This window comes from Dermacentor silvarum, chromosome 5, assembly GCF_013339745.2.
Source record: "Dermacentor silvarum isolate Dsil-2018 chromosome 5, BIME_Dsil_1.4, whole genome shotgun sequence".
Taxonomy (NCBI): Eukaryota; Metazoa; Arthropoda; class Arachnida; order Ixodida; family Ixodidae; genus Dermacentor; species Dermacentor silvarum.
In genome coordinates, this window is record NC_051158.1 from 95,446,610 (window position 1) to 95,460,787 (window position 14,178).

Sequence of the window (14,178 nt, forward strand, 5' to 3'; positions counted from 1 at the left end):
TATTGCAAGAAAGTACCTAAGTGAATAAACACACACATATATGTGACAATATTCAATGGCAGCATCATTTATCTTGAGCTTTATGGACCAAACATGACACAATAGGTGCCATTATTTCTTTGGAACCTAGGAAGCAGTGCATCCCATCATCGTAAAGAAACCAAACTGTACAAGCAATTAGCTAGTAACTGAGAAAACCGTAAGAAAGCACCCACTTAGCCTGGGAGTGAGGAAAGAAACAGCTCTCAATCACAAGGTGACAGTTACCTGGGTGCATGCACATTATCTCCCAAGAAATATATTTTTCTTCTCATCAAACAATACATGGAGCACCAAGACAGTACACGAAACTCATCACGACAACCCCGGACTTAATCTTGCTTCTAATATACATACCGTGGGTCGCACGACAAACACAAGGAAGAGAAATGAAAGCATGGATTATGCCTGTGTCATCCATGCTTTCATTTCTCGTTCGTGTGTTTATCATAACAGCCCACAGCGTGAATCAGTTCCAAGTTGCTTACTCTTCAGTTCTTGCTTCAAACAAATAACGACTTCTTGCTAAAAAGCATCAGGCTCATTTCCTCTTTGACTTGTTGCACAGCTTCACTATGTGAGAGGAAATAATACTGCATTGGCTCTGGTGGTGAGTGGCACTGACACTTGAAATCATACAAAGGTGGTAGGCAGCACATGAAGCAGGGCACATGAGGTAACTCCGAGAGCTAGAAAAACTTGTTGGTGCGCCCTATTACAATGATTGTTCGTTTACATTGTGCTCACATCACAGTCCCGTACAAGCAGCTTTCTGCATGTTCAGGACTGTGATATGAGCGCAATGTGAGCCAAAATACCTCCACAAGTTAGTCTGCCGACTGGGATACAAATGACAATTCTCAAATGCACAAAGCAGGCACCCAAAACTGTCCTACAAGACTGAATTCCTGAAAGACAAGTTATGACAAACACATTCTTAGCTGATAACTTAACACAAAGGCCTTTAAGTGAGCTTGCCAAATAGACATGAAGCACTGACGTACGCTACGTGTTATAACCATAGTCTAAGCTAAGCCACTAAGCCTATGGCTTTAAAACACTGCCATCATGTATGATTCAGTGCATGTGAAAATCAATGCTGTTTGAGCAATGTTGCTTGGTCACTCAAGCCACCTCGTTGAGCATGTTTTGAATGTTGCTCTGCATACCCTTAAGTAGCTGTGCAGCAGTACTGCTACTGTTGAAGCAGTATGAGAAGTGCTTCTGTGGCAGCAGTATTATCCCTGTCACATTGGCACTTTTTACCATGCTTGGTTCATCAAACTCTTTGCTGGACAAGAGTTTCAGTACTGGAACTTTCAAGTATGGCTCTCAAAAGCTACTTAACTATGCACATTCCTGTGCTTGAATGTGACTGTCAATCAGTGAATCAGGGCGCAATTATCCTTGAGTTCAATCTGCATCAACCTAAGCAAAATCGAACGTGTTGTACTGAAACAGGTCTACAGACATGACGACACATACAGTTCTACTCGTTTAAAACAGTTGTAATCAAGCAGACGCGTCTGGTGTTTTCGGTTTTAGCTCGAAGACGACTACGAGCCGTTCTGTGTTTATCAGAGAGCTCGGGTTGTTCCCTCTGCTGCTAGCTGATGTCTCGCCCTGTTGCTGTGCTCGTTGGCGCAGACGCTGTTCGGCATGTAGCTTGCGGACAGCGGGGCGGCCAAACACCTCGGTGAAATGTCTCGAGTGCGGACCAGCTCAAGATATCACGTTCGTGATTCTTAACCATAGGTTGGCGACGTCAGCACGGTAGAAGATGACGTTTGTCAGTTTGGACTGGTCGTCCCACTTATTATGAGTGCTTACACGTTCATAGGAGGACAGCCAGTCTTCGACGTCATGTTCTCCGGTCCTGCTAAAGATGGTCGGATCGCGCTGTCATATAACGCCGGCGCAAGTGAGAGGGGCAACCATGGGTTGAGTGGGAGCGTTGGCCGCGTCAGCCATGGTGTCGGTGGGCAACGTACGAGTGCGGAGCTCCAGGTTGACTTGAGGGCTCCCAGCAAACTCCACCAAATTTAACGAGATTTAATTAAATATTTAGCAGTACAGTCTATAGTAGCAGCTAGCAGCAGAGCGAACAGCCCGAGCTCTCTGATAAACACAGAACGGGTCGTCGTCGTCTTCGAGCTAAAACCGAAAACACCAGGCACGTCTGCTTCATTACAGTCAACAGGAACCGAAAGTCACTTCATTTTAAAGGTCTTTCTGTTGTAACTTTAGACAACAAATGCATTAAAGCCCATATGAATGTGTTTATTATGGCTGCATTGCTTTGCTCTTAATGATTTTGCTATGTCTTTACAGTAAATTTACTGTGTAATCCCAGCCAATTGAACTTTACGTAACCTCACCTGCCTCATCTAGGAAAACCCCAGGACAAGTTCATTTCATTATATCAAGCTGAGGTTGCATTACAGTGTATTGACTAAGATAAAATAAAGCGGTATTAACAAAGCTGAGTTGGTCCCATCTTGCAAAGCTCAGGCTACATTGGCTAACAACAAAATCCAGAGAATATGTATAAGCTTCCTTAACTTAAACTCGCACCACCTATAGTCGGATACAACTTTAGAAGACAGCGGCATTTGCCCCTCAAAGGCGGATCCGGCACCAATAGGCGCGCACTTCAGGTGACGTCATGAGCCGGACGGCCGGTGTCCCCGCCCACTGGGGCGGGGACACTGGAACTACATGGAACTTACGTGCAGTGCCGCTATGGACACTGGAACTACAGACCTGCACAGATGTCCGGCTTCTATGGGAGCAGCTTGCGCCCACTTTCGTTCAACCGGTGGCCATAGGTGGCGCTTTTATAACCTGTTCGTCTGCTACTCGGCGGGTGGGTGGGCGGCGTTAGAATGTGTGTGCCTGCTCTGCTGTAGCGGGCTGCTAGCATATGTGACAATTTCTTACGAAGACAACAGCTAGTATGTCAAAATTGTTTAACTGTACTCATTGTAGTGGTATGTAATAACACTTAAAATAGTACACGAATTCTTTCTCGGTTTGCCATTATGCGGAAATTTCACGCTGCTCCACACAAGAAAAAAGAATATAAGTGATCGAGTGATTGTTTACGTGTTTGTTCGGCCCGTCAAATATGCATCGCAAAGCTTTTATGAAAATGTGAAAACTGATGGTAGAGTTCTTGCTTTATTCTGCTTTACATGATGGCACACAGCATGTATACCATAATGTGATCGTTTACGCTATCCCACCTGTAATTAACTCAAGCAAGCTGCATGTAGCCAAGGCTGAGTTACATGCCTTCTGCAGCGTCTGCAGATTCACGAAGTTTATGTGTGGTCTGCGTATACATATCGTCTGCGTGGTTCTTTTAAATTTCCTTGTTCATATCAATATATCAAGTTCTTTATTATTGCATTTCATTATTATGCCATTGTACTATATTTTATCCTATGAATCTTCTGGTAATCAGATTTTTCCCCCTTCTGCGAAGGCAATGGGAAGAAATGTTGTCGTCTGCCGGCTGCACTCGTTTTTCTTTCTTGCACCGCTCTTCCTGCTCTATCTCGTGATTGAAATGAGAAGCAATCATTTGCAAATTTTGTTTTCTTTTTTATTTTCGTGAGTTTATGCATTTACAAACAATGTAAACGACCTGTGGCTGCCGAAATAGCGGCACGAGCGCTGGAACAGATCGCCGAAGCAGACGACAGCGAACAGGTTATAACTAGCGCCACTCTGCTCGCCCGTTCTATCCCTAGCGGCAAAAGGGGTGAACTAGACCAGGCGTGCTGGAGCAGAGAGATCTGTACAGGTCTGTAGTTCAGTAGGTCGTGTCCCCGCCGACGGAGAACATGCTTAACATGGCCGCCCTCGCTTCGAACTGGGCCGAGTCGCGTCAGCTCTGTGCGTTTCCCTTCGTCAGAGTGAATTCAAATTGTTTGTGATGGTCTGTCATGCCGGAAATATTATTGTGAGCTTACGATGCACAATTTGTGCCGCGTGCGTTTGTTCTGAGCCGTGAGCCGGCGAAGAAACATTGCAGCCAACATCGGTGGCGCTGGGCTGCGCTTCGTGTGGAAACAAGATCCCGCGGCGGCGTACCGCTGCAAACAAACATCGTACGTGTTTGTTCCGTGTTGTTTTGTTTTGCTCCTAAGTGAAGTTACGACTAGGAGAGCTCGCCAAAGTCTGGTACCTACTGTGAGCGGCGGGTGTGTTTGTGTACTGTGCCCCTGCGTTTCTCGTCGGACGTGGTGAAGTGATGGAGCAAAACCATTATCAGGATAAATGAGAAAAGCATGCGCGGATGAAAAACCAACCTGCGGGTTTCTCAACAGAAAAGATTTGTGAAAGCAACTTCCAACGCAAAGATTCGTTGCTGCCAGCTCAGCGTGCAAACGACCGATCGTTGGCAGCAGTGTGATAAGATAGCCGAGCGTCTAGCAGTGCGTTCGAGTGTTGTGTAACACCGTCGATTGATTGCTTTCCACCAATGCTAACAATCAGTGACTAATACGCGCTGCTTGAGCGAATGTCATTGGATTGTTAACGGTGAGGCGTTTGGAAGCAGTGTTTGTTTCCCTAATGTCAGCCTGAATGCTAATATAAAATTATGACTGATACACTGGTGCCGTTGCAAGGGAGCTTGGCATGAATTCGCGTCGCTGTGTGGCTTAGAACTCTTCGCTCACTGCACGCGCCAGCTTTAGAAAGCTTGCTGTGACACAATCGCGCATAAGCTGTGCTGTCAGCGCTCGACTTGCTTTCCCACAACACAGCTTTGCGCTTTGTCGTGATATGTCGCTACTAAAAAATTCCTATGACAGTGAAGGCAACAGAGCCAATATGTACATTAAAAAAAGTACGACAAAGTAGGCAGAGCTGCTTGCGAAATGACTCCTAATAGTTCTACTCGCGTCTGCGTTAAATGTGCGTGCCTGTTTTCTTGTGTGTTTGTGTATATTTGTTATTTTGCCCTTTTTAGTATTTTATATCTTAGTTTTCGCGCTCGTGTTTGTGTTCATGTGTGTGAATATGTAAGTTCTTCCGTGCGTGTATGTATTTATTCCTATTTATATCCTTTTATTTTTTCATTTGTTCGTGTAAGCATGCTGCAGCCACGACTTTCTTTACAATTCCATTAACTCGTCTCATTCAAAGCACCAAGTCCTGTGAATAGCAGGGCTGGCCTCTTCGATGTCATTAAAGCCATTCTCTCTTGTCTACCTCGCCTCCTCAGTCTGTCACCTTGCTTTGTTTTCTCCTACTATTTGACCTTGCTTCTTGTGCTGTTGCTGCAACGTGATTAATCAACTTGCACCAAAGAAAGTTCTATCAGCTGTGACAACAGAAACATTGACAGATACAAAATATTAAAAGCATCACGTGGCTTGCACAGTTACTTCGTCTCTTTCCCCTGTTAATGTGTTTATGCATCAGTGCATACGGTAGCTTACCAGAAGTGCACATGAAAAGGTGCCATATTGTGAAACAGCACCTTGCTATGTTGTTGCATTCATTCTTAATAAACAGATGGTTTTGCTGCCCGTCACATGTGGTGGTACACATATACAACATTGTGCAGTGGGGTATCATTTCCTGTCTTGACGCTTTCATCAATACGAATGCAGTTTTCTAGTGAATGGAGTCCAGCAAAGCAGTGCTGTGAGAGCTTTTGCAAGGGCGCTATAACGTAAAATGATTCCAAACTGTTTTGACTCCAAATCCACGATCGCCGCTCGCTGATTGGCTCATATTTCCGAGGCCGCGCCAACCTCGACGGCGCGTCAAGCGACGTCACGAAACCGCAAAAACTGACCCGTCATAGTGACGTTTACGCACTACTTATGCTAAATTATGCCGATCAAAACAGGAAACATCGCGGAATCACCGGCGAGTGACCCGTTCCGTTTGGAATAAAAAATGGCGGCGTTCTTGCTGGTGCTGGCGGCGGCGGCTCGTCAGCTCGGGCGGAGGCGCGGAAGGAGAGAGGCCGAGGACGCGTTTGACATGCCAGACGACGTGTTTCGGCAGCACTTTCGTCTGAGGAAGGAAACTGTGCGGTGGCTGTGCGGCGAAGTGGCGGAGGAGCTCGGAGGCGTGCGATCAACAGCGCTGTCGGTGGAGCGACAAGTGTTGTGCGCGTTGCGTTTCTTCCCGACGGGCAGCTTTCAGGGGTCCGTTGGGAGCGAGGAGACGATTGGCGTGACGCAGCCTGCGGTCAGCAAGTGCGTGCGACGCGTGGCGGAGGCAATCGTCCACGCCGGGACCCACAACAAGTGGGTCCACTACCTGAGGGCGTCGGAGGAAAAGGCAGCTCTGAAAGAAGGGTTCCTTCGACGCGGCGGCATTCCCGGCATCATCGGCTGCGTGGACGGCAGCCTTATTTCCATCATCGCACCGAAGGGCGACAACAAGGCGGCATACATTGCCGCAAAGGCTTCTATGCATTTAACAGCATGTTCGTAAGTATCGTCATGTTTGTCTAATTTGCCTTTCATAGCAACGCGTGGCTGATGCTGTGGACGCTTTCGTCAGATTTGCGACGCAGGCATGCGGATTCTGGCCGTCGACGCTCTGAGACCGGGGTCGGATCACGACGCACACGTCTGGAGAACGACGTGGTTGCGTCGTCGTTTCCAGGAGGGACACATTGCGAAGGCCGGCGAGCACCTCCTGCTCGGTGAGCAGAGGGAAAAATTCATACAGTTGCCTAGCAGCCCACAATAAAGTGTACTCCCGCCGTAAGAGTATATGTTGGAAGCCCTAACCATTTATATTATAGTAGCGTGTTAAGTATAGGTTACATAGGCGGGCTGGTAAATTTTTTTAATGAGTATCTGCTTGCAGCAAAATGACATTTAACTGCTTTATTGCGAGCTAATGTAAATTAAGTGTGTACATTACGAAAGAAAGAACGTTTGCCTTGCCCCATTATTTTTTACACTGACATTAATTCGAGAATACAGACCACAACTCGGCCAAACGGCCACCTTGCTGGATGCTAATAATATGAAGTTTACTATTTACGACCAGCTATTGTTATCTGTGCTGATCATAGCAGCATCAAGTGCTCAGCCTGTACATTATTTTATTACAGCCTCTGTCTAGTAGGTGTATGTAACATGACTCATGCTTCACTAGCTCAACCATGCCCATTTGATACCATACCATTTTTATGCTCATGCAGGTGACAGCGACTACCCCCTGGAACCATGGCTCCTAACTCCTGTCCCAGGCCATCCTCCCGCTCACACTGAAGAAGGCAGGTACAACACTGCACACGCTTCCATGCGGTCCGTAGTGGAACGCTGCATTGGACTTCTGAAGAGCCGCTTCCGCTGCCTTCAGAGGTACCGTGCCCTCCACTATGAACCAGACCGCGCAGCTAACATTGTTGCAGCGTGTGCAGTGTTGCACAATTTGTGTCTTGATGAAGGTGACAGTGCGTTTGATGATGATGACAGCAGCAACAGCAGCAGTGACGATGCAAACGGTGGCCCCCTCCCACTTCTAGTTCCCCGAGCGAGGCCCGCACGCATAATGTACCTAAAAGAGTGTGCTGCCCGTGACAATTTAATTCTAATATTCGGAACCACACGACAGCAGCACCAGCACTACCTGCGAAGGGTGCGAAGGCGGCTGCGCCGGCAGCAGCATCGACAGCAGCAGTAAACGTGCCTGCAGTGTCAGGCACATATGCCTAATAAAGAGAAGGAACCAACGTGAAGGCGTATTGGCATGAGTGGATAGCGTGGTGTTTTTTATAGAATCTGCTAAATTACCACCATAGCTTTCAGAGGTATGGTGGTACACATAGCGTGTGTACCACCATACCTGTCGCAACTGGTGATTATTGCAGCATTCCACGGCGACACTACTTAGTAGCTGTGGATAGACAACGTTGTGGTCATTGGCAGAATGTCGTAGCCACTTCTCTGAGCAGCAGGAGTTTTCTAGTTGAATTGCTGCTGCTCATGTTGCTACTGTCGTCTTGATGAAGTTATCTACTGGCATCACCGTCACTGTCACCGCCGTCTGCACTGTGCATGGGAGGATATTGGACTTCGTCTCCTCGCTTCCTGCTTGGGCCGCAACAAAGCACAACACTTTTCGCTCCATCATATGTACTGTTCTTGCACACCTTGCAGGCCCCACACAGCTTTGCCACACAGCCTCCGCACAGTTCCTTTTCAACAGGCCAAGTCGTGCTGACACAGATCGCCTGGCATGTCAAGCACATGATGCTCCCTTGGATGTACATTCATTCGTACATAGTTGTATAACTGTACATATATTTGTAAAAAGCGATATCAAGTGCCACTGATGTTCTTGAAACTCGTTCTTTCATGTCCCTACAGTAAACGAACAATTTCAACACATCTTCAGTGTCATGTTTTATTCGAAGTGAATAACAGTCATCATGATACAAATCAATGTACACAGGGTACGGTGCCAAAGTGACAGTACGGTTTCTACTAAATGGGATCTAATACATTGTGAAAGGCTGCTGGCACACATTAAATCACATAAATGTCTGTCATTCACACTGTTTTTCTTTGGGCTCATCCACAACCATTCGCATTCACCCAGCAACTTCACAGCAGAAAAAGGTGTTGCAAGACTTGCCTGTTATGCATCCGTGTTTGTAGCACAAAATAGATGCTATTTGCAATAACTACTGCCACAATAAGGCCACCAGTGTGAAAGTGCAGTCCGGCGCCTTTATGGAACGACAGACGTGAAAAAATACCGTGCACTTTGATAATCTGACATATAACAAGGCCAACAAGAACAGCCTGCCAGTGAATGTAGTAAAATAATGGCTACATCAATGGCTACGTTGGGTGTATAAAAAATTCTCAACATCAATGGGGACTGATGAAATTCTCAACAGCAATGGGCATTGCTATCACCGATATGGCAACCTGATATATCACAATAACTATTGCACGTAACACGCACTTGTTGCTAAAAGAAATACTATGGCCACTTGTGGCTTCCATAGGGCAAAAAAGATTGGAAACAACATAAAAATAGTGTGAAAATCATAACAGTGGATTTCAATACCTGTTATCACAGCATTTGTCTGTGAAATACTGTTGTGGCTAAAATAAAAGTGACCACATAGTCAATATGTTCCTTGAAAAGCAGCAAATACATAAATAGCTCATAAACAGCAAAACGAAAGCACACACCTAACCAAAAAGATGAAACATTAGACATACAGTTCACTCACTGAGACAAACTTGCTCAGCAAGTGGAACTAAACATAAGAAAAAAATTACAATAAATTATGCATTATGAGAAACGTAACATAATAAACAAATAACATAGTAAACAACATATAATAGTGACTCCGGTCACAAACTACGGCTGAGGCGGCTCGCGAAGGCCAGGGGCAAGGGCAGCCACGAGCTGGCGCAATGTAGTTGCGATGAGGGCAGTCGCCTCCCGCAAACCCCTCGACTCCACCGCCAACTGCTGCTGCGCCACGAGGGAGGCCCTCGGCTCCTTCACCAGTTGTTGATGATGCTGCGAAAAAAATGCACTTACTGCAGCTAGAAGATACGAAATTAAATTGTTCGTTTCATCAGTGTTTGCAAAGGTTACACTTTCAGCACGGTTACTCTAGAGGGCAGTGAGAACGTAGGCATATGACCTTTCAGTGCATATGACGTGAGAAGTGGAACTACAAACTGTATATGATCTGTTATTATGATCTGTTATGTTAAAAACATGTTCAATAACAGAAAATGCTACCAAATCACTTTTGTCACTAAGAAGGCAATGTCAGTGATAACCTGAATTTACCTGCAAAAGATGAGCATGCTGTGCCGGTACATGCAACCACGGAAATTCTTTGTAATTTGCGAAGTAACAGAATGAGAAAGCACCTCACAGAGGATACATAACAAACCAATGAACACTTCAGCCCAGTGAATACAGATCCGCTCTTAAAAAATGGCAACCTGGGCGAGTTGTACGTACCTGTCTGTTTTGCTCAAGGAGCATCTGGTGGAAGGTGACAGCCTCCACGTTTGCAGCCTCCGCCAGCTGCCCCTGCCTCGCGTATTCCGCTGCTGCCGAGGGTGGTCTTCGGGGCTGCTGCCGAGTTGATGGTCCTTAAAAATTAAATGGGCAAAGAGGATAACAAATTTGTTGTGCCCTTCTATGTTGAACATTCACTGGTTCATAGGTGGAAACATAGGAAACTATTCCCGGCAACAAGCTGTATGCAATATAAACCTTACAGTTGGATAAATAAATAAAGCGACACCACAGCACTACAATATGCTGCACCAATATTAATTTCTACACGACAACTTGAACGCTACAGAAGCTGCATTACAAGTGGTATGATTAGTCAAACAGAATATAGTTTCGTCTTGCACAGTCAGATTATGGCAGGGACTAGCTGTGTTTCTTTGTAGGTGACTATGTGAAATAAGTGTGTATAATGTGGGAAAAATTGAGGAAGCCGCAAAATATGGACGCAGCATGAAATCAGTAAGAAGAAAACTAGGCATAGGACAAGGCAAGATGTATGCACTGAAAGATAAGCATGGTAATATCATCAGCAATTTCGATAACATAGTAAAAGCAGCAGAAGAATTCTATACTGACCTGTACAATAGCCAAAACAGCCAAGCTTCTTCCATTCGAAATAGTGATGAACCGGATACAGAAGCTCCTTCTATAACTAGCGATGAAGTTAGAAGGGCCTTGAAAGACATGACCAGGGGAAAAGCGCCTGGAGAAGATGGAATAACAGTAGATTTAATCAAAGATGGAGGAGATATCATGCTTGAAAAGCTTGCGGCCCTTTATACGCAATGCCTCACAACTTCAAGTGTACCAGAGAGCTGGAAGAACGCCAACATTATACTTATCCATAAGAAGGGAGACGTTAAAGAATTGAAGAATTACAGACCCATTAGCTTGCTTTCAGTATTGTATAAAATATTCACCAAGATAATTTCCAATAGAATCAGGACAACACTTGACTTCAGTCAACCAAGAGAACAGGCTGGCTTCAGGAAGGGATATTCTACGATGGACCATATCCATGCCATCAATCAGGTAATCGAGAAATCTGCGGAGTACAATCAACCTCTCTATATGGCTTTCATAGATTATGAAAAGGCATTCGATTCAGTAGAGATATCAGCAGTCATAGAGGCATTGCGTAATCAAGGAGTGGAGGAGGCATACGTGAATATCTTGGCAAATATCTACAAGGATTCCACAGCTACCTTGGTTCTCCACAAGAAAAGTAGAAAGATACCTATCAAGAAAGGGGTCAGGCAAGGAGACACAATCTCTCCAATGCTATTCACTGCATGCTTAGAAGAAGTATTCAAGCTCTTAGAATGGGAAGGATTAGGAGTGAGGATCGATGGCGAATATCTCAGCAACCTTCGATTTGCAGATGACATTGTCCTATTGAGCAACAATGGAGAGGAATTACAACAAATGATTGAGGACCTTCATCGAGAAAGTGCAAGAATTGGGTTGAAGATGAATATGCAGAAGACAAAGATAATGTTCAATAGCCTGGCAAGGGAACAAGAATTCAGGATCGCCAGTCAGCCTCTAGAATCTGTAAAGGAATATGTTTATCTAGGTCAATTACTCACAGGGGACCCTGATCATGAGAAAGAAATTTACAGAAGAATAAAATTAGGTTGGAGTGCATACGGCAGGCATTGCCAAATCCTGACTGGGAGCTTACCACTGTCGTTGAAAAGAAAAGTGTACAATCATTCCATTCTACCGGTGCTAACATACGGGGCAGAAACTTGGAGGTTAACAAAGAAGCTCGAGAACAAGTTAAGGACCGCACAAAGAGCAATGGAACGAAAAATCTTAGGAGTAACGTTAAGAGACAGGAAGAGAGCGGTGTGGATCAGAGAACAAACGGGGGTAGACGATATTCTAGTTGACATTAAGCGGAAGAAATGGAGCTGGGCAGGCCATGTAATGCGTAGGATGGATAACCGGTGGACCATTAGGGTTACAGAATGGATACCAAGAGAAGGGAAGCGCAGTCGAGGACGGCAGAAAGTCAGGTGGGATGATGAGGTTAGGAAATTTGCAGGTGCAAGTTGGAATACGCTAGCGCAAGACAGGGGTAATTGGAGATCGCAGGGAGAGGCCTTCGTCCTGCAGTGGACATAAATATAGGCTGATGATGATGATGATGATGATGATGATGTGAAATAAGTGTTTTTCTGTGTAAAAGTTCACAACAGGCAGTGCTTTGTTCTGAAGGCTTCGCATTGCAATTGCTCTTAAAGTGCCTTACGTGCAGTGCCGCTCGTCCCCGGCTGTGTGCCCACGGACACTTGGGGTGGGGCTGTCGGGAGAGGCACATGGGCGGCAGCGGCCTCCTCTTCGCTTGAGCTTGCCTGCTGCAACAACAAAGCATAGTAGACACACTATGTGAGCATTGCACCTGATGAATATGATTTGAATACTGTTATTGTTGCTTCAGTTCCATGAACTGTTTGCCAAGTCTATTCAGATTTATTCACTCTGTACAGAATATGCTTGATACATCAACTGACTTACTCGTGACAACACATGCTTCACGGAGTAACGACCCATATAATAAATCACAGAACATTTCTGAACAGCATTGGTTTCTTATGATATTCTGGGGGGGGGGGGGGGCAGATTTTCATTTCTGCGAAGTATCGATATCATGTGCTGGCATGTGTTCTTAATTGCAAGAAAACAGACATAAACACACAGCAGTAAAACATTCATCAGCTCTGAACAGTGCAACTTCCCCAAACCGGTCCACATAGCAACACAAACCACTACGCACCTCGGCGTCATCAGCGAAAAAATCGACCGGCGCGTAGCCTCGGCCAGTCCGGCTCAACACGTCCATCACATGGCCCTCCAGCCCGCCCAACCTGTCTCCTCCGGTTTGCCTGCAAAAACATGAACACAGTGAGCTTACGTTCCGAAGTATGTTGATAGCTGCAGGCTCACCTCTTCTCCGACCCAACTTGCGCGGCAAGTTTTTTCATGTCGTGCACAATTCGCGCCCAATACTGGCGCCAGCGCCGGGCTGTTTTTACAGCCGGCCCTAGCGCGTTGAGCGCAGCAGTCAGCTCGTTCCACAACGCTTTTTTATGCGCAGCACTCATACTTGGGGAGAGGCTTGTGGCGCCTCTCGCCAAGTACGGGTGCTGCTCCATAAACTGCAAAGTGGTCGCAGCTGCCGATACGCGGGGTCCCTTTGGAGGTGCCGCCATTTTTTCGTACTTTCAATTTTCGCCGGACCGCAGCAAATTAATACAAGCAACAAGTCGTATCGTTTCACATATCATTTCACCATGCCGCTAAAATATAGCGGTTACACTTACTCAATGTTTTGTAACATTATCACAACATAGTTACTGTTTTTCTGAAACATAATAAACTTCACAAACAAATAAAATAACAGATCATTTTTCCCGGTTAAGTCCACTTCCAACATGTAGTGGGGATTTATCACTGCGCACTTCACCCACATCCGGAGACAGACAGTTCAGATCGTTGTGAGAAGAAAAAGAAAAAGTTTGCTTACCAGTATCTGTTGCGATGTACTGCTTTCCAACCTTCATCGGTCCTTGGTTATCCTGTGCGAATAAAAGCAAATGTGAGCATCCCGCGACCACTGCAGATGTTCAGAGGCGACTGTCTAGGCATTAGGCACAAGAGGTCGATGTTGATTACTCACCTTGCGCTTCGCTTTCACGGTTTCCATGATGTTCACAGCTTCCGAAATTATTCTCGGGAGAAAGCACACCACGGAGGCCGAGACTCATCTAATCATGCAGCGTTACGGGCAAAGGTACACTAAATGCGGGCCACGGCACTGATCAGCCGCTTCTACGTAGCCGCCATCTTACCTGTGCACAGCGAAATGGCTCGGAATGGCTCGGATGCGGAATCGACGCGTTTGTGACTACGGCTCGAAAAATGCGAATACTTGAAAATAATTGGCAATACGCGTCTGCCACTTGCGCGTCAAAACATTACAGAACAATTTTAATGTCAGCGAAAAATAATGATCTATTTATTAGACGTTTATATCTAACATGAAGTTGCTATACGGCCCCTTTAGGAGTAAAAAACAAGCAAAGC

The 14,178-nt window shown here is 45.7% G+C and overlaps 1 protein-coding gene and 1 long non-coding RNA gene across 2 annotated transcripts; one reads left to right on the top strand and one right to left on the bottom strand.

The window, feature by feature from the left end:
* Positions 1-5,958: 5,958 nt before the first annotated feature.
* Positions 5,959-7,710, top strand: LOC119454246 (putative nuclease HARBI1). Its single transcript, XM_037716223.1, has 3 exons — positions 5,959-6,496; positions 6,587-6,718; positions 7,226-7,710. The coding sequence occupies exons 1-3, from the start codon at positions 5,959-5,961 to the stop codon at positions 7,708-7,710; spliced, it is 1,155 nt and encodes a 384-aa protein (XP_037572151.1).
* Positions 7,711-12,335: 4,625 nt separating this feature from the next.
* Positions 12,336-13,656, bottom strand: LOC125945907 (uncharacterized). Its single transcript, XR_007467201.1, has 3 exons — positions 13,619-13,656; positions 12,869-12,977; positions 12,336-12,449 (listed from the first exon to the last, which is right to left on the bottom strand). It is a non-coding gene; the product is annotated as an uncharacterized LOC125945907 (long non-coding RNA).
* Between the last annotated feature and the right edge of the window lie 522 nt (positions 13,657-14,178).

Excerpts from the sequence above, each read along its gene's own strand:
- LOC119454246 (XM_037716223.1), top strand. The coding sequence starts at position 5,959 with ATGGCGGCGTTCTTGCTGGTGCTGGCGGCGGCGGCTCGTCAGCTCGGG. Across the intron at positions 6,497-6,586 it reads TTCTATGCATTTAACAGCAT|GCATGCGGATTCTGGCCGTC; the intron begins GTTCGTAAGTAT and ends TTTGCGACGCAG. Across the intron at positions 6,719-7,225 it reads CGGCGAGCACCTCCTGCTCG|GTGACAGCGACTACCCCCTG; the intron begins GTGAGCAGAGGG and ends ATGCTCATGCAG.